The sequence below is a fragment of the Myzus persicae genome, unplaced genomic scaffold, assembly GCF_001856785.1.
Source record: "Myzus persicae strain clone G006 unplaced genomic scaffold, MPER_G0061.0, whole genome shotgun sequence".
NCBI lineage: Eukaryota > Metazoa > Arthropoda > Insecta > Hemiptera > Aphididae > Myzus > Myzus persicae.
In genome coordinates, this window is record NW_019104090.1 from 88,530 (window position 1) to 109,468 (window position 20,939).

The 20,939-nt window shown below is 26.4% G+C and overlaps 1 protein-coding gene across 9 annotated transcripts; it reads left to right on the top strand.

Annotated features, from left to right (window-relative positions):
* Positions 1-1,675: 1,675 nt before the first annotated feature.
* Positions 1,676-19,523, top strand: LOC111038626 (JNK-interacting protein 3). 9 transcript variants are annotated; one of them, XM_022321804.1, is made up of 26 exons: positions 1,676-2,300; positions 3,241-3,361; positions 5,791-5,980; positions 6,048-6,204; positions 6,750-6,943; positions 7,017-7,111; positions 7,275-7,310; positions 7,479-7,517; positions 8,755-8,772; positions 8,856-8,970; positions 9,608-9,752; positions 9,925-10,106; positions 10,293-10,487; positions 10,899-11,136; positions 12,163-12,354; positions 12,431-12,608; positions 12,765-12,995; positions 13,090-13,203; positions 14,114-14,273; positions 14,335-14,554; positions 14,625-14,796; positions 14,865-14,993; positions 15,077-15,241; positions 15,883-16,014; positions 16,098-16,217; positions 18,892-18,928. In XM_022321804.1, the coding sequence occupies exons 1-25, from the start codon at positions 2,007-2,009 to the stop codon at positions 16,181-16,183; spliced, it is 3,798 nt and encodes a 1,265-aa protein (XP_022177496.1). In that variant the 5' UTR covers positions 1,676-2,006; the 3' UTR covers positions 16,184-16,217; positions 18,892-18,928. The 9 variants fall into 9 exon arrangements, with proteins under 9 accessions (XP_022177496.1, XP_022177491.1, XP_022177498.1 ...); XM_022321799.1 differs by lacking the exon at positions 16,098-16,217 and having other exon boundaries at positions 1,677-2,300; positions 13,093-13,203; positions 18,892-19,523; XM_022321798.1 differs by lacking the exon at positions 16,098-16,217 and having other exon boundaries at positions 1,678-2,300; positions 18,892-19,523.
* Positions 19,524-20,939: the final 1,416 nt, after the last annotated feature.

Below are 20,939 nucleotides of genomic sequence, written 5' to 3' on the forward strand. Positions count from 1 at the left end.
TTATGTTATGTTTATTTATAATGATTATTATATAGATTATAGCACCTATCATATTATTTTGCATATTATTATGTTGTTGATATCTAGACACTTTAGTCGTCTTATTGTAGGTAGGTAGGTATACGATTAATCATTAACTCTCATTATTTTTTAATTGTCTATTATCTTTGTTCTTTCCGAAAAAATGAACTCCCATAGTTTTAGTTCTGAATCCGCACCCAGATCCACATATTAAAAAAAATAACAGATTGTTCGGCTTATGTGAATTGTGAATCTAACCCACGACTACTGAAAGATAATTTTGAACCATGGCTAATTTGTGCCTACTCGTGATCTTCAATCCAGTGCCACTTTTCAATAGGTTTCCGAACTTTAAACAGACCACTATTTTTTCTTTAAATATTGTGTACTTACTTGCTTAAAATGTTAGTACAACGTGTACATTTTAGTTCATTTTTATCAATCAAAATGAGTGGAAGAGATCATGATTATATCGTAGATTTTGCGGCAAATAATCTAAAAAATTTAAGTTTAAGTAACTTTATGTACCCTATAGAACTAATATATAATATGTATTTAATTTGAATTTGTTAAAGTAATAATTTAAAACAAATTACTTTTACATGTAATGATTTATTGTTTTTGACCTTTGATTTGTCAGATTTTGTAAGATTAAAATATTTTTCTTTTATTAAATATCTAAATATTAAAAACTCTGGTAAAACTCAGCTTAAAAGTAAATCTGAATTAGGTATATTAAAAAAATAAATACTTTTATTAATAAATATTAGGATATTAAGTATAAATATAGGATATTAAAAATTATAATAATATTATTAGGCATAATGTATAAACAATCATTATTTGTATATTCAGGTAGGTATATAATTAGGCCCAGGGTCTCGCAAAACCTAACTCTGGCCCTGTGTTTGATGCAAGCATGAGTTTGAGGGGTTGTTGTACATTTAATATTTTAATGAATTAAAGAAATAATTGGAAGTCGAAGCATTATTCTGGAAGTTATATCCTCCCATTTCCCAAAGTTTACGGTTTTATGTTTTTAAGCATGCGTACAACGCTGTAATTTACTGCAAGTAATGTCCTGTGTAATATCTGCAGCCGAACATAACTATTTTTTCAATTTCTTTACATATTTTAATGGTGAAAACATATGTTCGTATAGCTATAGCAATACCAGTTTTTGATAATTTTATAAGACAATTAAAAGTACGCTTTACAAGTAAAGTTGTGTGCACGTCTAAAAATGTAAAATCGTAAATTTTGGATTGATACAACTTCCAAAATAATTTGCAATTTTTTTTCGCACCATCGTTCATAACTCGTTGAAGTACATAAGTTTCAAACAAATTGAAAACAATCTCGTGGGAGCTAAACTGCAATAATTGTTCCCTGATGATATGTGTATTACACTATTGTGTAAATTCGTTTTTGGCTTTTTGCACAATCAATCTTAGAACATCGAACTACAGTTTTAACAAAAAAAAAACTAAAAAGTTGAGTACATCGCGTGGTGCCAATAATATACTGCGCAATTGTTCCTCATTGCCAAATGTGATATTCGGCAACACTGTAAGCATCTGTTTATTATTTGCAACGCCATTATCAATGCGTTGTAATCAATTAACCCCGAGTCCATATTACAACAGTACAACTTACCATAGTATATTAGATCAAATAAATAATAATATATTCTGTAGTCTGTACTCCGTAACATTGAAGTATTTTAACTTTTAAGTTCTAGTGATCTTGCATTTATGTGGCTACTAGCAAAGTGCTTAGTAGTTTTCAAAAAACAATTTTAATATTTTATACGTTTTAATTAATTTTTGTATGTATTAATAATGTACATATTATAATATTATGTTTTATAATGTTGATTACTTACCTATATGTCATCATATGACAATTATACTCGTATAAATGATAAATACATCTTCTAAAATTGGTATTTGGACTTTTTAATTATTTGACAATATTCACACTAAATGGCTCAAGAGGTAGTGTACGGGACTCAAGACGACACCCATGTCGTTATGTCTGAAAAAGTACAATCACTAGCTGGTAGTATTTATCAGGAATTCGAAAAAATGATATCCAAGTATGACGAAGAAGTTGTGAAAAACTTGATGCCACTAGTGGTTAATGTGTTGGAATGTTTGGATCTTTCCCATACGGAAAATCAAGAACATGAGGTAGAAGTTGAACTACTTCGAGAAGACAACGAACAATTAGTTACTCAGTATGAGAGAGAAAAACAACTAAGGAAATCTGCAGAACAGGTGTGTGTTAAATTATAATTTAATTACACAAATATTTTTAAGATGTCATTTAATTTTTATGGGAGTAAAACTTATCTCAATAGATAAAATATTTCATTATCTGGTTTTGTACTTCATTCATACCTATCAAAGTACTAACTACCTAACTATACAATACAAATACAAGTTATTTTGGCTCAGGTTTCATAACAATGGAGTGAATAAATGTATAATCGAATACAGAGTTAAACTAGCACTTATTATGGCGATTTTTGACCTGAAACAAAATATTTCTCTTTTAGAATGTTCACAAATGACCAGGCTATTTGATATTGACAAATGTAATGTTGTCATTAATTGATTTTGTAGAAAACTAAAATATATTAGGCAAGTCTAATTGTAAATTGTATTGAGTTATCCTGTGTGGTAATTACACACACTTAATGTGCCTGGTATTTCATTACTTACTACCTTCTATTATTCATATAATATAATTATTATAATAACGTAAATTTCAACCAAATCTTAAACATTTTTTTTTGGAGTTTGCTCTATTTTTATTGGTTTTAATAAATACCTATTACTTTAACATGAAAGCTTAATTCTAGCTTTAGTTCTATGTGCTTTCATGATTTTTGCACAGTTGAGTATAATACTCCTAAATATCTGTGCATTCCTTATTTCCTTCTTTTTTGTATAATTATGTATACATAGTACAGATATATAATATCTTTAGTAATATATGGCTCTTATTTATAACATCTTAAGTTTGCAGTACTGACTTACTGACTTATGCAAGCACTACAATTTTTAAAACTGATTTTGAGGTAAGAAATATAATATAGTAATAAAAAATGAGTCAAGTAAGATGAATATTAAATTGTACCCACTAAACTAATATTTTGAGGGCGTATCTGACATTTGCAAAGTAAAATATTAATTATTAAACTTTTTTTTTCAGAAACTTCTAGAAATGGAAGACTATATTGAAGATGAGAAAAAAGATTATCAAAGTAAAATAGAGAGTTTAGAATCAATCGTTAGAATGTTAGAATTAAAATCAAAAAATGCTTCAGACCACGGTAAGTACTTAATACAAATATTATTTATTTAAATTTTAGATAGTAAGTATTAGTAAACCAGTGGTGACTCGTGGGTTTTTAATGAAGTAGTGCACATCCAAAATATTTAACCAATATAATATATATGTATATAAATATATTATAAATTGTATTAAATCATTGTTTACAAACATTATCTGCTGATAATTAAAATATAACAAATGAGTGAGTGTAAAAATAAATTATAATGCAAAGGTGATGTCTAAAATAATTTGCTGAAAACAGTTTCTTGGTTAAGTGCACATCAATTCCATTAGAACACTAGTTGTGAGGTTTGCCTTGTTTAGATTTTTTCACTGTAAAAATGTGCTCAGAATCATGTGCACTACTGCACTACTATACATACCGATACCTTTCCGGTGTGGACAACCGTGCATCTGTTTGGCTTTAAAAATAACCTAAATCATATAGTATAAGGTCTGTGATCCAAATATTAAATTATTTTCATATTCTGAATTTCTAAATTTTTTTTTGTATTTTGAAACATAATCTTAATTACATTACAGGTACTTAGTTGTATTATTATGATTTATATTTTCAATTTTTCTTGAATTTGGTAGGTCGGGCACGCTCACTTTCGCACATAACACCAAACACCACTGTAGTAAATATACATTAATACATAAACTGTTTTGTATAATTTGTAATTGGACTATAGTCCATAATTTTATATTAAATAAATGTTTAATATGTTATTAATACATTTTGATTTGTTCTTAAAAATTATTTAATTATCTTCAATTATTTTTTTTTTTTTCATGATATAAATGAAGTTTGTTTTTTGAGTATTTAGTATTCATAGTATTTGATATTAGAGGTTAGATGAAATAAAAATAGTTTTACTATCTACAAAACTATTGTAAAAATTGCTTTGACAAAATATTTGTTAATATATGTCCATAATATCAATAAGCATATCAACTAGACATTTTCTCTAGACAGCCACTTTTACATGACAATTTAGACATATTGTACTCAAATATGGCGGGGGAGAGATTTTTTTTAATACCAATTTTTCTGTGTATAATTAATTTGTATATTTGTATTTTCAATAATTTTTATTCTAAGGTAAATCACAATATCTGGGTATTAACATATTTTACCAGGCATTAATGTTACCAATTATTATGTTATTGCTGTAAATAAATAGTTATTATCTTATATTTCAAACACAAGGGTAAATATGTTAAATTATAAGCATAAATGCACATATTTTACATCAATTACCACAAGGTAAACCAATAAACCTTGACACTTTTATTTAAAAATCAATTATAAGAAACAAATTTACAATTAAAAGATAAGTTCTATTTTAATACTGTTTTTATAATTAGTTTCACATTTAAAAAAAATTGTAGCAGCCAGTAAATTCGAACAACTGACAATAATAACTATAGGTTTTGATAGATTTTAACATATTCATGAGGTTATTTAAATTTATCAATACTATCCATTACATTGGATCATGAATGGTAATTGTTGGGGATTATCAATATGTATCTACATTATACTCGGGCAGGAAGAAATTATCTAGAGATTGTCATAATTTACCTGACTTTCGTATTTTAGCGTAACATGTATTATATGAGAATGATTAGAAAAAGAATACCCAGGCCGTATTTTCTCTGAATCAGAGTAAATACTTGAGAGGAATTAATCATTTGAGTCAGGGGGCCTCCCTTACTAATGGCCCTCCGAAGAACAATGAATTATCTAAAAATATATATAATATCCCAAATTGTTATTGTATGTCCTCGTTATGTATCAGGTATTATCACCATTATCATAATTTAATATACATTTACAATAAAAATTATAATATGTGTTTTTATAATTTTGGCTCACTAAGGGCTTTTATTTTTTTTATATGATCCTAAAATATAAAAGTTTGAAAACCCTTGGCTTAAGGTATTATAAATTAAATAATATAAAACTGTAATTAAAACAGAAAAAATTATAACAATTGGTTTAGGAGGTATTTCTTGCTTTCCTTACCAAGTCTGCCTATGTCATACAAGTCAGTTATAATATTCTTTTTTTCATATCAAGGGAAGATCCAGCAGGGGCACTAAGAGCAAGTGCCCCTCCCATCCACAAAAAAAATATAATATAATTTTTTATTAATTATTAAAAATCAGCATCTTAAAAATGTTTTTAATTTCGATGCCTCCTCCGTACAGAGGTTCTGGATCCGCCCTTGTTCATATATATATTTACTCTTTACAATAAAGGCATTTAGTTATTAAACTAAACAAAGTTAGTTTTAACTAAGATACCTATAATTTTAATTTACAATGTAAATTTAGTGTAAAATATATTTTGTCACATATACCTAATTTATGAACAAAATATTGAATGTTATTTAACTAATTTCATATTTCTGATGTTAGTTTATAGATTGGAAGAAAAAGAACAAGATATGAAACAAGAGTACACAAAATTGCATGAACGATACACAGAATTATTTAAAACACACATGGATCACATAGAACGTACTAAAATTTTAATGGGTTCTGGTGATCGAATGGATAATCCTAGAAGTATGCGTATGCCTTTTATGAGCATGGCCCATATGAATCGGTATAATCAATACTTTTACACATAATGCTTAATCTACCATAACTAATATCATTATTTTGTTGTTTAGATCTTCTGGACCAGTTTCATTTGGGTTTAGTTCCCTTGAAAGTCCTTCAACACTAAAATCTATTGATGGATCCAATGAATATCCGTTAGTTATATCTAATTCTCCTCCAGGAAGTATGCATTCCAATTCTAGCCTGAAAAATGAATTACAAAACCAAGTAAGTAATAAACAATACTTAATAAAGTTTATTTATTGAATGATAAATATTTTCAGTTATACATTTTAAATATATGATATTGTAAGCAATGAAAATTATAATTTTTTGAACTGTCACTACATTTAATTTCACTTTTAATGCATAAAAATAGAACATGAAATGGGATGCATGTATAATATAGTGACTTTTAGTGGCTAGTTGTCTACTACTATCAAAGGCCCTAACCTCGGTGACTGAAACTGATTTCTTACTATCTCTCAATGAACAGACAAGTTTTGGTACAACATGTTTATTATTTGATGGTGGTGCAAAGGTAACCAATGCACTTTATAGCAGCTTTTACATATTATACATTATAATGTAATAAAACTAAAGTTGAGGATAGTCTCCCTTTATATCAAAATTAGTTGTGGCATTTAAGGGGAAAAGAAACCTCTAGTTAAATTAGAAAAATTAAGGGAGCTTAATGAAAGATTAATACCTGGTTGAACTTTTATAATTTACTTAACCACAAAATACTTAATTATATTACTAATTCATTATAGGATCTTGAAACTTCTGAGGCAGAATCACGTTTACGTGTTGATCAAATATCTGAACGAGGTTGGTCTGAAACTTTAAATTCGATAAGCAAAGCTGATGACAGTAGCCCTGACGAAGTCCCAGAAATAGTAGAAGAGATAGAAGCAACCCCCAAAAATTCTGTAATGTCACTTAGTGGGCGTAGTCATACACAAAGGTAATATTGAGTAACATTAAATAAAAATATTTTAACAAAAATTAATTTAAATAATTAAATACTAATTTTGTAGAGAACAGAGACCTGCAACCAATGTTTTGTATCAAGAATTCAGTTTTCAAGACCATGAAGTGCAAATAGATTCAGAAGAAATACCGGAAATTACTGGTAGTTATCATACTTAATGAATTGTTTTAATTTTCACCCTTCAATTTAGTTGATTTTTTCAATAAATTGCAATCTATTAATTAATAATGTATTGTTTTAATTTTTCCAATTTATTTATATATATATATTACAATTGATAACATTATAGTTTTATGTGTTTCAGGAAATTGGGTACATCCTGGAGATTATGCTTCATCTGGTATGAAATATTATCGTTATTGTTCTATGCTTTGATTAAATGAGAAAACTTATTTTTATGGCCTTTTTAGTTATGCTTTTAAAAAAATTATATTTTGTTTAAAACGCACAGCATTTATTGTTATTGTTATTTTTTGCATGTTCTTTTTACATAATTTTTCATCGACAGTCAGCAGTGAGACTGAACCAGACACTCCACTCTCGATAGGTATGACATGTCTTCTAGTTTCTTTTAACTAACATTTTAATTCTTCTATTAAATATTCTTGTGTATGTGAAAAAAATGGTTTTTGTTCACTTACTTTTAAGCATGTTCTATCATTTTACAATAATACACAAGTTATTTTTTATAACATGTTACATTATTTTCATTTATTTAATGTGGTCACACGGCTCAATCTCAGATACCTGTACAACCATTCAGGTTATTATAGCTATTGGTGAATTATAAGTAAATTTTCAACTATCATGGCAAGAATCCATTATAATGTGGAAGTATAGGAATACAATTGATCAACGCTGTATTTGAGTAGATAAATAGATTTCCTTAATTCCATATTTTATATGACAAAAGAAAAATAATTTAGTATTTTACTACACAAAAAATTATTAAATTGAAAATTAAAATTAGTTAATTAATACTATTTTGGAAACTATATGACCTAAACATATGTGTTCAACTATTTCAATTATTTTTATATTTTTATCAAAACAATTTAGAAACTTTTTTAATTTGAATAGCGATCAGAAACCTGCATGCATTTTTAATTCAAATCTATCAAATAAAATTCATATTTTTTTCAGAAATAATTATGCAAATAATTGATATTTTAATTATTTAATTAAATATTTTATACCTGTTAAGAGTTACATTACCTATTAACTTAATTTTACAAATTGTATTTGAGACCTTTCTTTACAATCATCAAATCTTATGCTTAAAATTATTAATAAAAATATGAAAAATTAAAACATATTCTTGTATCAAGTCTCATAAACAAAAATATAGGATAATAGGTACAAACTATTACTTTTTTTTATAGTACTTATTTTATAAATGTATTAAAATGTATAGCTTCAAAATAAAGCTTAAAAAATTGGCTTTTTGCATATCAATTGTTTTACTTTAAATAATTGCACTATATTATTTAGCTTTATTGCATGTGTTAAATTAAAAAACTGTTTTTAAATTCTTTAAAAAAAATATACTCATAATTATTTATCAGGGGACGAGAAAATAAACTAATGCATTAAAATCTGTTCCCCAATTAACCTTCAATATGTTCATTAATGTTATGTAAGATTGATACTTTAAAAGTTCTGTGTGCATACAATTTTTATTTAAAATAACAATTTATATTTAACTAAATATAACTTGTTTCGTATGTTTTTGCTGCTGTAACTCAAACCATATGCTCTTGTGTCCGTCTGAAACCATAAAACAGTTAATGATAACTTTTTCGGTAAGACTAACATCTAACTAACAATTTCTTAATGTTATATTTTAATTTATAAAAATTATTTATTTTTCTGTAACAATTTAAAGGTATGGGAAAGGAAGTTGAAAATCTCATTAAAGAAAATACTGAACTATTGGCAACAAAAAATGCTCTCAACATTGTTAAAGATGATCTAATAATTAAAGTTGATGAACTCACAAGGTATTTTTTTATTTAAAGTTGTTTGAAAAGTAATTTGCACTGTTGTTATTCACAATTCCTTTTAAGGTTTCAAAAATATTTTTTTTCCCAGAACTTAAAAACTAAGAAAGTGTATTCTTTTTTTATTTATGAAGAGTATTTTGATAAGCATGAGTTTGATCCCTTGTATAATCAAGAATTATTCTTAAAAATTGTTATGTTTAATCCGTTTCTTATATCTGCTAGAAGAAAAACTTAATATATTAAGCTCAATTTTGAATAATTTACATTGTATTCAGGAGAATTTGCATTATTTATCATAAAAATAAGAACCAAAAATCAGAATTATAATTAAATGATATCAAAGTATGTATATCAATTATTCGTAATAACTATTACTTGTTAAAATATGAATTAAAATTTTTTTTTTGTATGTTGAAGCAGCATAGGATTTAGTTTTTGTTAGTTTATTGACCACGAGACCAATATTTGTTAATGTTAATTTTATAGTTAATTAGATTAAACTATTACACAATTGGTCATTTAAAAACAGTGTTAATTACTTTTTGGATAACTCTTATAAAAATATTATCCTTAAAATAAATGTTGAAATATTGAGATTTTTACAACTGTATTTATTTAATTTGAATTAAATTAGCGAGCAACATATTTTACGTGAAGAGTTGAAAGCTGTACAAACATTAAATCTTCGTTTGGCTCAAAAAGCATCTGAAGTTGAGGAAGAATTAAAAAAAACAAAGCAAGAATTAGAACAGCTCAAATTGAACAAATCTGATTCTGATGTAACTAATTAAATATTATTTATTATTTATTTATTATGTTTAAATATTAACTTTTGCAACTAATAGAAAAACATAATTTAATATATATATACATATATACATATATATTTTAATTAGCATTATAATAATAATAAATATTGTTTTATAATGAAATATTTAAATCGAATTCCAGGAAGAAAAATCATATGCAGAACGTAAAAGATTTACTCGTGTTGAAATGGCTAGAGTTATTTTAGAACGAAATAAATTTAAAGAACAACTAATGGATTTAGAAGAATCACTTCGTTGGCAAGAAACCGTACGGGCCATTCGACTGGAGCCAAATGAGAAAAAAAAACAGGGTGTGTGGAGACTGTAAGTGATTAATTATTTGGTTTCTGAATGGTGTAAAGAGAGTGCTTCGTTATCTATCACATAAAAGCTCAATCAATCAAATAAAATATGCACTAATAACTTGATTTTGGTATAATCCAGTAGCTTTGTATCTTATATTATTTGATATTAATTTCATCACATTATCAAAAAAAACATCTCTTACAGTTTTAGCAACTTATTTGGAACCAGTGTCAAACCCATCGATACTGGACTTGGAAGTGGAAATAGCGGAGGAGGCGTAGTTGCGCGTCCAAGATCAATTCATTATGACCCATCTTCACATCAAGTTGGCCCCCCTAGCATAATGAAAAGACGTAGTATGATAGAAGGAGGAAGATATAGTCGATATGAAGAAGACATGTAAGTATTTTATTATTTAGTTTATATTTCTCGAGGACTAATCTTTTGCATGGCTAATGGGTTTACTAACAAAACATAAAATACATTTATATTGAGTTAAAAATAATGTCTATGCTCATTGCTGAGAGTTAAAACTTTTTTTAACTATTTATGTATTTTTCCTTTACAATTTTCGGGATGATGATCATTATTTTATTAATTCAATAATATTGGTTAATATTCGGTTACAGATTGGAATATTATTTTTATAATTCTATTCAAACAATATCTCGGCATAAACATTTGAACTTTATCATATAATATATGTAAAAATATCCACACATCCAAAAACAAATTTGATTAGGTTGGTCCTAGAGAAATTTTATGTATAACTTTCTATTATTTTAATGAACTTTGTTTAATTATATTTAGCTTTAGTGACAAATCTAAGCGCCCTGATCGACGTGTACATTTTGGTAGAATACGTACTCATATTCCTAGAGAAGAAAGCTGGTTACAAGCGTATGGTTGGAGTATGCCGGCTGATCCTTCAAATGGAAGACCCCTTTTAAGTATGCCACAGCAATCTAATAGCCCAAGTACGAACTATCCAGTTCCGGTTCTAGTAAATTGTTGCTCACCGCTTGCAGATACTGAACCCGGAATGAAGGTAAATTATAAATATCAATTAAATTTGTTATTGTAAAACATTAAGTTTTAATACAATATTAGTATTATTACACTGATTTTTTTTACTCAAAAGTAACGTTTAACACACTACTCAGTACTCAAACAATGTTACTTTGTCTATAATTCATTCTGTACCTTTGTTAGATTTGATTCTATGTAACAAAAATGTTATGAAAATTAGTTTTGATACTTATTTCCTCGATTATAACATGTTACTATTTTGAGTATTGCGAGTTTGAAAAATATTAACAATATAACACTATAATTTTTATAATTCAAGTATTAGGTTTATAAATAAAAAATATTATTTATAGTGTATTTGATTTAATTTGTCATAACTAAGACCAAATGTCAACTTAAACCTTAAATAACAAGAACAATTAATTAAATAAAATATTTTTTTTTCGCAACATTAAGGTAACTTTTCTGATTAAAAAGTAAAGTAATTTCATTACAATTTTATTTGAGTAACAAGTAAAGTAATTTAATTATTTTTGAAAAATAACTCAACTCAGTTAGTAATGATTTTTTTGTTTTAATAATTCCAAACCTATGTCCTAATTTTTGATTTATAACACTATTTAGAATTTTGTTTTTGGTGGATAATAATATTTTAATTATACATGCAATAAAACTTCCTCTAAATACCTTCAAATATCGAACACGATTTTGGTAACTAATAGTGTCCTTTTTTTGTGGCATGGACGATGCTGCCCCAACTGTTAAATTAACCTGACCGAAAAAAGTCCTGTAATTAGAAGTTTCCCTGTATATCTATAAATAAACCTCCAATTCTTAATAATTTTCTATTAAACCTAAAAGTAAATACTTTGAACAATAGTAACTAATTATCTAACCTTTGTTTAAAATTGAATTTTATGATATTTTGGTGGCCCAATTAAAACTATGGACTAAAAACTGTATTTGGTTTATGCAAGAAATGTCAAGAATTTTTTTATTATATTATTATTTTGAATATTTAATCAAATATTATTGTTTATTTCAGATGTGGTGTGCTACAGGGGTTAATCTCAGTGGAGGTGTTACCAAAGATGGCGGGGAAATTGTTGGAGCCAGTGTATTTTACAATAATAATAACAATAATAATAATATGGAAGAACCCATTAGTAAAAACACAGAAATTAGTGATATAAATGATGAAAGCTTGGAAATGAAAAAATTAGATGAAGAATTAAAGGTATTTTGTTGTTTCTATAGTATTTACCTAATTACTATGTGTTTCTCATATTAATTCATTAATTTGATTCTATTAGGAAAATAGTAGAGCAAGTGTTGAATCAGAACTAGTGCTATCGTCACTCATTTGGATATGTACTACAACCAATAATAATACTAAAGTAGTCATTATTGATGCCAATAAACCTGATATTGTGTTAGAGACATTTCATATTTCTTGTCAAGCTCATATTGGTTGTATTGCTTCAGTTCCAGGTAAATATAACATATATACTGTATGTTTTAAAAGTATAAACAATTTATGTAATGTATTTGTCCTAGGCATTTGGCTAATATCCTGTCTAAAACCTGTAAACACAACTTAATGTAATCATAACATTTACAACAAATCTGTTTTAAAATATTTTATAGGGGCTTTAGAAACTGATTATATGGATAATGATGTTATAAATTGTGAGCCTGAGCAAACCGAAGAGGTTACAGAAGAAGACAAACAAATACCAAAAGATAAAAAGTCGGATGTTGAAATCGGTAAAATTATGTTTGTTAGTTGTGCAGCTGGTAGTGAAGAAACTTATTTAGATGATAATCATAAAGCAGATGAACAATTTAGTGACATAAACTCTGATAAGGTTGATGATGGTAAGTATCTATTATTTCTATGATGGCTTTTCTTTTTTAATGCCTGAATTTGCTGCTTGTTGTGTTTGTGCTATTGTTTGTATTTTGCTCTTAGAAGATAGCATATCAGATTCTATTCAACCAGATAATTATAGCTGTGAAATATCAAGAAGACCTAGCCTATTGAAAGAAGGTATCATAAAGGATGGAATATCTGACCCTCTAAATGGTAATTTATTTCTGAACAAAATTTTCAATTTTGCATTTTTAATATTTATAGTAAATATATGTTATTTTTGTATTGTGAATAATAATAATTTTATCGTTTTAAATTATGGATTGAAGTAATATAAAGTATTACTAAATAGTCCATGTTACAAAAAGTAATGATACAATTGGACTCATTAGAAAAGAGATAAAAAAAACTAGTTAGTTAAAAACATTGAATTTTAAATGTGGTTTGCATAATTTTCAAATAAAAACGATAGCTATTTTAGTAATTTAGTAACACATTATCTACTTTTAACTCCAATAATCTGTTAAAATATATTTCAAACTGTAATACTTAAATATTCCTGTATGAAAGTAAAACAATTTTAATTATTCTATTGAAAAAACAGTAACACAGTACAATTTTTTTAATTTAATTTAATTTTTTAAGTCCTAAATTCCACACTCTTGTTGGTTGGCAGTTATATATTATTGAAATCACACTTAAAAAATGATAATTGCAACGAGTTTCAAGTAAACTTCTTAAGCTATTTAGTAATGTTATTTTTACTTAATAATGAAATATGTTATCATGATAAATTAATTTTGATGTATTGTCCATATGGTTAAGGCTTTGCAAGCTTTATACTAATTGGTGTTTGTGAAAGTTAATAGTAGATATAATATAATTTTAGCACTGGTGTGGTTGTTTTTCAATTTTTTTTTGTGTATATGTCTTTATTAATAGTGTTAACTGTTTATTTATTTTTAGCTCCGAGTTGTAATTTATTTATTTTAATGTATACATGGTTAGGTAATATTAAGTTGTACCACAAATAATTCCTTAAATTATCTTGAGTTGATATTCTATATACTAGTATTAAATATTTTAATTGGATTAAATTATTTGCATTATTCATCTATTTTAGAAAACGGAATAGCCAAAGAAGATCTAGAAAAAATGTCGAGTGTCTTACCCACTGTTTGGTTAGGATTTGAAAATGGTTGTATATTTGTACACTCTGCTAAATCCCAGTGGAGGCGATGTTTACACTCTGTAAAATTAAAAGACGCTGTATTGAGTATCATGTAAGGACATTTTATTTGTATTAAAATTAGAATATTTGATTTGATGTTTTTTTATTTTTAGTTATGTTGATGGTCGTGTTTTGTGTGCTCTGGCTAATGGAACAGTAGTTGTCTTTCGGCGTGATGATGACGGTCGATGGGACTTAAGCAAATATCATAGTGTGACATTAGGGCCTCCTCAAAATGCAGCTCGATGTCTTGTATCTGTTAATAGCAAACGTGTTTGGTGTGGTTATAAAAACAAAGTGCACATTATTCATCCACGTTCATTAGTTGTTATCGTATGTATAATTATAACGTATGACATAAAATGTTGAAAGTAAAATATATAATTATGTATAAATAATTTAGCACACATTAGAAGCACATCCTCATAAAGAAAGTAAAGTACGCACCATGGTTTGGGTAGGAGATGGCGTTTGGGTATCAATTAGACTTGACTCAACAATAAGACTTTATCATGCGTATAATTATAACCATTTACAAGATGTTGATGTACAACCTTTTATTATCAAAATGCTAGGTAAATCTAGTTTCATATTTAAGTAATTAAAAAAATAATTTTTTTTTAAATGAATTAATTGTGATAAGAAATGTCATCAACAGGATCCGATAAACCACAACTATCGTGTATTAGGATTACTGCAATGTTAGTTGCTTCTAACAGGCTATGGATTGGCACTGGAATTGGTGTAGTTATATCAGTCCCTCTTTTAGATAGTAAGATATATTTATTTGCCTAACATTATTATCATTGTACGATTTATTTTTTCTCCTAATATAAATAATTTTTTTATGTTTAGAAGGTCTGTTAGGTTTCCCAATTAACAAAGAAGTGAAAGTATACTCTGAACCAAAGACTCAAGAGATAACACCAAGTAGTTTCACGCCATATTGCTCAATGGCCCACGCTCAACTATCAGTACATGGATTTAGAGATTCAGTAAAGTTTTTTGTGTCTGTACCAGGTAAATTTTATGTTGTAAACAAATTTCTAAAATTTAAAAATGCCTGATATTTTTAAAATATTCTGTGTAAATTGTTCAAAATTAAAACATACCCATAATTAAATAATGGCCACCCTATAGGATTTTATGATGTTGCTGATTGGTAATTTCTTCATTTTATGAATATTTATGAAAATTGAAATTGATTTGTCACCTCGGTCTTCATACCTATGCAACAAATGTACTTTTTATAAAATGAGCATTTCAATCTGTATTAAGCTCTCCGTGTATATTAATAATAGTTAGGTAATTAACTATTATTAAATATATAATCTTACCTGTAATATAAAATTTGATTTTTTTCAATACTTCAATTTATCAGATGAAAATATTGAATATTGTAAATTTTTAAATGTAAAAAAAACTCAGATCCTGTTGCGTTCGTACAATTTTAATAAATGAATTCAGTGTCAGATAACTTTTGTTAATATAACAATTTAAGTAAATGAAATCTGTTAAAAATCTTCTTTACCTGGTTGATTTCACATTTACATCATATGTTCTGATTTTTATTAGAACTCTGTCAGCTGCTGTTAACTTCTTCTTAAAATAATAATTAATTATGAATAAATGTTTATTAACTAAATATATCTTTATTATAGGATCTGGAGGTTTTTCAGCTGCGTCTGCCATTCAACAAGATGATCCAATTGTTGAAAGTGTACCCGATGCTGAACATTTGACATCCACATTGATTATAGCTGGTGGTGAAGGTTATATAGATTTTAGATCTGGTAAATACATTATTGATAATAATTTGCTATTTAAAATAAAAAGATTTGTAGGAGCAAAAATATTTAAAATGTTTTGTCTGTAGCCGATGGGGAAGAAACGAATGATGCAACTTGCCATTTGCTCGCTTGGTCCATGTTGTCTAGAATTATTCAACAGGACAATTGCTAAAAAGTTATTAAAATTTCCCTCAAATATTAAAATGGTATTTATAATTATCGGTTTAGCTTTGATTTTCTCTTTTGATACTGATGTGGTTCAACTTCTTGACTTCTGTCTTAAAATATTGTCATATTTTTATTAGCACTAATAGTTATAGCATTAAATAATTTTAATCTGTTATGTCTGTTGTTTGTTTAATATGAGTTATTAAACCAAACATAGTTAAATTTGTTTATTTGATATTTTTTGTTTAGAAAACAATTTAATGTCTGCTGATTATTTTAGAAGAATTTTACTCAAACTATGTTTATTCTAACATTTAAAAATATTTACTGTAATTTATCTAAAATACCATTGACATAAATTTCCAATATATAGAGTGTATAGATAACTATTTAACACATTGACTGCCATGTGGCTGCTAGAGGCCACTCAATATGTATTATCGGTACGCCAAGCATATTATTTAGTGCCATTCCTAATGTGTATATACTATTTTACTTTAAAAACATTAAATAACCAAAAAAAAAAAACACCAGCTTTTTTTAGTACATTAATTGTAGCGCCATTGAAAAATTAATAATATAAAATCATATTAATTTACTGTCATGTGGCGTAGTAGTGATAATCAACTATGGGCGCGGCGTTCGCAAACATTTAAAATTTGAGAATTACAGATGACCGCCGGCAGTCACACGGCAGTCAACGTGTTGAAAGCACATTTAAATACCTTGAAATAAATATACATCATTTTCAGCTAATTCTTATAGGTTTACACAACCATACAAAATTATAAAAATATTAATAAATTGTATTGCTGATGATGTGGTCACATAAAAATGATTAGTAATTAATTTAAGTTTTGGAAAACATATACCCATACTTAAATTAAACCATTTTATTATCTTTAGAATAAAAACATAAATTAAATATAACCTGTACTTATGGAAATAATAAACAATAATTAATAATGAATCTTATATAGAAAATATGAGAAAGACAAAAGATTTTTTTAATTATAAATATATAATCAACCAATTTTTTTCTATTTACTTTTCACAATTACACAAACTATACTTGCTTCCGCCTGTAGTATTTGCAGTCACTTAAGAGGACGCCACACGGCCATTTGTTGTCTACGTCGCAAATGTACAACATGGCAAATTTTATGTTCACAATATTAAATTTTACTCTGTGACTGTAAATTCTAAGATTAGAATGAATCTACGTCTTATACAATTTAAAGGCAAGAATATTATCTAGGGTATTATCTTGGAGGATTTCATTGATATTATTATTCTAAAACAAGTTAAGAATATTTTTAAACTGTAAATTTCTTGCAAAATTTAATATGATAATAACTTACTTAAAAATAATAATATCAATGAAATCCTCTGAGATGACCTAGTCACCTTGATAATAATATTCTTGCCTTTAAATTTTGTAAGCGGTAAATTCACTCTAATTTTAGAAATTGCCAATCAAAATGTATTATTGTGAATGTAAAATTTGCCATGTTCCAAGTTTGTAAGATGAAGACAAGACAACCATAATTGCCCGTATGGTGTCCTCATAATTATATTCATACTAAGATTTCTTGTACAGTTGTACTTATTTTGATTGGAGGATTTATTTTTTGAATTCCATGTTATTTTTTGAAATACAGATACAAATATATACAAATATGTTTTATTCTATACTCATCCAATATGTTATAGATCTACCTATTTGTATTTAATTTTCTTATTGCATTTATTATTTAAAAATATTTAATCACAAGTTAATTCTATAAATTTTAAATTTGTACTTATCTCTCAAGTCCTCAACTTATTAGAATATATTATTCCAAACAAGAATTAAATTTTGATATTTTTAAGTTTAGATTTCAATATTTAAATAATTATTCTATTTTTTTAATTCAGAATATTGCATAAAAAGTGCTAGTTACTTTAAACTTTATACAACATAACGACATAACAGTAACTTTAAACTTAAAACTTAACTTACATTTTTCTACATTAACTTAACTTAATAAGTTTAAAATAAATTAGTTAACTTGCCCAGCCTTGCAGATCACAACTCTTTTTATTTCAATAAACTACTTAATGTTGATGGCATGTGAAATTGTTTTAAAAGCTTCGTAACCAAATGTTGGCACAAGAGGCAATAAAGCACCTGATATACACTATATTTTAAACAGGTTGATTCTTTAGAATATCCATTACCATCTTATACAGCACAATGAGCATAAGTTAATCATCCAGTAAATGTCAGTGGCGTATTTATGGAAGAGGGAGTGTGTTGAAGATTTCAACCCCACCACCCCTCAAAAAAATATTTGAAGATCTAAATAGTTAATATAAAAAAGATTAAAATGTAGTTAAAGCATTTTATACTGATTTATAAAATTATTTCACTGTCATGTCAACTCCCAAAATAAGATTGTAAATACGCCACTGGTAAACGTATACAGTGTAGTAAAATAATGTAATATTAAAACAATATGAGTGTATGATAATCCGTGTATATTATTACTTAATAATATTGTATGAAAATGACCTTTATTCCTACAAAAATGTTTCTATAATATGTAATTCACAGACTAAGAACTATCTTGGTCCGCGATGAAAATCAACAATACTGATTAAATGTGTTTTTCTTCCAAATATGTTAACAATTAAAAATATATTTTTATTTATATTTGTAATGGTTTTTAGATGAACAAGGAGATGGTGACTACTTTGACCGAACAGAAAAAAATCAATTATTTCTCTGGGGAGTTCATACAGAAGCTAAAAGCAAAGCAAGATTGAATGTCGATTTACTAAATAATACAATTTAGTACGACAAGATTTTTCTTATATTTTGTTCATAAAAAGTGCCATTTCTCAATATTATATATTTGATGTTTTAACTGAAATGAATCCAACCCTATAGCTGATTCTTCCTGTTTATCATTTTATTACTAACTATTGCTTTTGTTACCTTATTTATTATCCCCATCTGTTATATTATTATTTACATTATGTTATATTGTGCTGTGATTTATAACTCATTTAGTACATTTTTGAGGTTTTTTTTATAACTAACTGTTGTTTGTTGATTTTTTTTATTGGACAATATATAATTAAATTTTTTTGATACATTTTAGACTTAATTAAATATTATTTATGTAAACATTTTTTTTACATTGTTGTATAAAACATTTTAGTCAAATCAAGCATATATATATAATATAATTATGTGTCTTATACAATTTTATTTTAACCAAAATAATTATTTTAGTTCATTATTATACTATATAAATATAAAGTATAGAATTATGAAAAAAAACCTTAACTGTATTATTTTATAAATTATTTTAAATTTGTATGTAAACTTTTTAATATTTGCTATATTGTGTAATTATTGTTTAAAATACTTAGTGGTTTATTATTCATTCAAGTAAAAATAAATTTTTTTGTCTTTTTAATTTTGTTTGTTATTATGTTTTAAATACGTTATTTTTATTTAGAAAAAATAAAATATGTGTTTTTGATAATATTATGATATTAATAAACCTATAAGATACCAGCTTTTTAGTTTTTACTATTTATTGTATTTTCATAATTTCCTGTAATGCAAGTTGCTATACCTAAAAACACCTAGATCTTTGTGGAATAGTTTAAGTATGATATATGATTAAAAAACTAACATTAGTCAGGTTAGGGAACATACATAAGTACAATATTTTTTTTATAAATATTTAAGGGAATTGGTGGTGGTGACGACTGTCTTTGTCTAACACACGCGCAACATAAGAATTCAGAGGTGTTTTTTCGGCAAACGTACCCATTGATAAAGTGAAGCGATAAAAATTCTGAAAACAGGTTTGAATTTGTCGTCAAGTCTACTTGAGATCGGTCAGTCTACATTTTTGATTTTAGATTCTGAGTGAAACGATCAATGTTTTTTTTTTTTTTTTATCGTTTCACTCAGAATCTAAAATCAAAAATGTAGACTGACCGATCTCAAGTAGACTTGACGACAAATTCAAACCTGTTTTCAGAATTCTTATTGCTTCACTTTATCAATCGGTACGTTTGCCAAAAAAACACCTCTGAATTCTTATGTTGCGCGTGTGTTAGACAAAGACAGTCATCACCACCACAGATCCACTTAAGATTCAAATTTTACAAATTATTAAACACATCCGTCTCTTCTAGGTACCTACTGCACAGCAGATCAGTATCCACTTGCTTAGGAATATAAAACATCGCTGCATCCGTATTGGTTCCTTTCCCCAATAATAGTTTATCCTAAGAAACTCTAATAAAAAAAAAATATATATAACACTTTAAAAAATGGCGAAATACGATCTAATAATAATATTAAAACATACTTCCCAACATTATAAATACAAATAAAATAGAAAGATTAAAAATTATTTTGATAAATACTAATAAAATTATTATTGTTAAAAATTTTTACTCCATAGAATATTATTATTTATTATTATTACTATTTATAATGCCTATTTAAAAATATATTACTTATAAACTTATTTTTACTTGTAAAAAAAGAAAAATTAATTTAATTAAAGATAAAAATTACATTTAAAACAAAAGCCACAATTTTTTAACTTTTTCCAGGGAACCAATTTGGACATACCCTTTGTAATAACCCAGGAACCAATTAGGATACACTGTAAAATATAAGTATGGGGAGCAGTGGGACACTATCCGGCAATTTTTCTTAAAAATAATCCCACCCCCCCCCCAAAAAA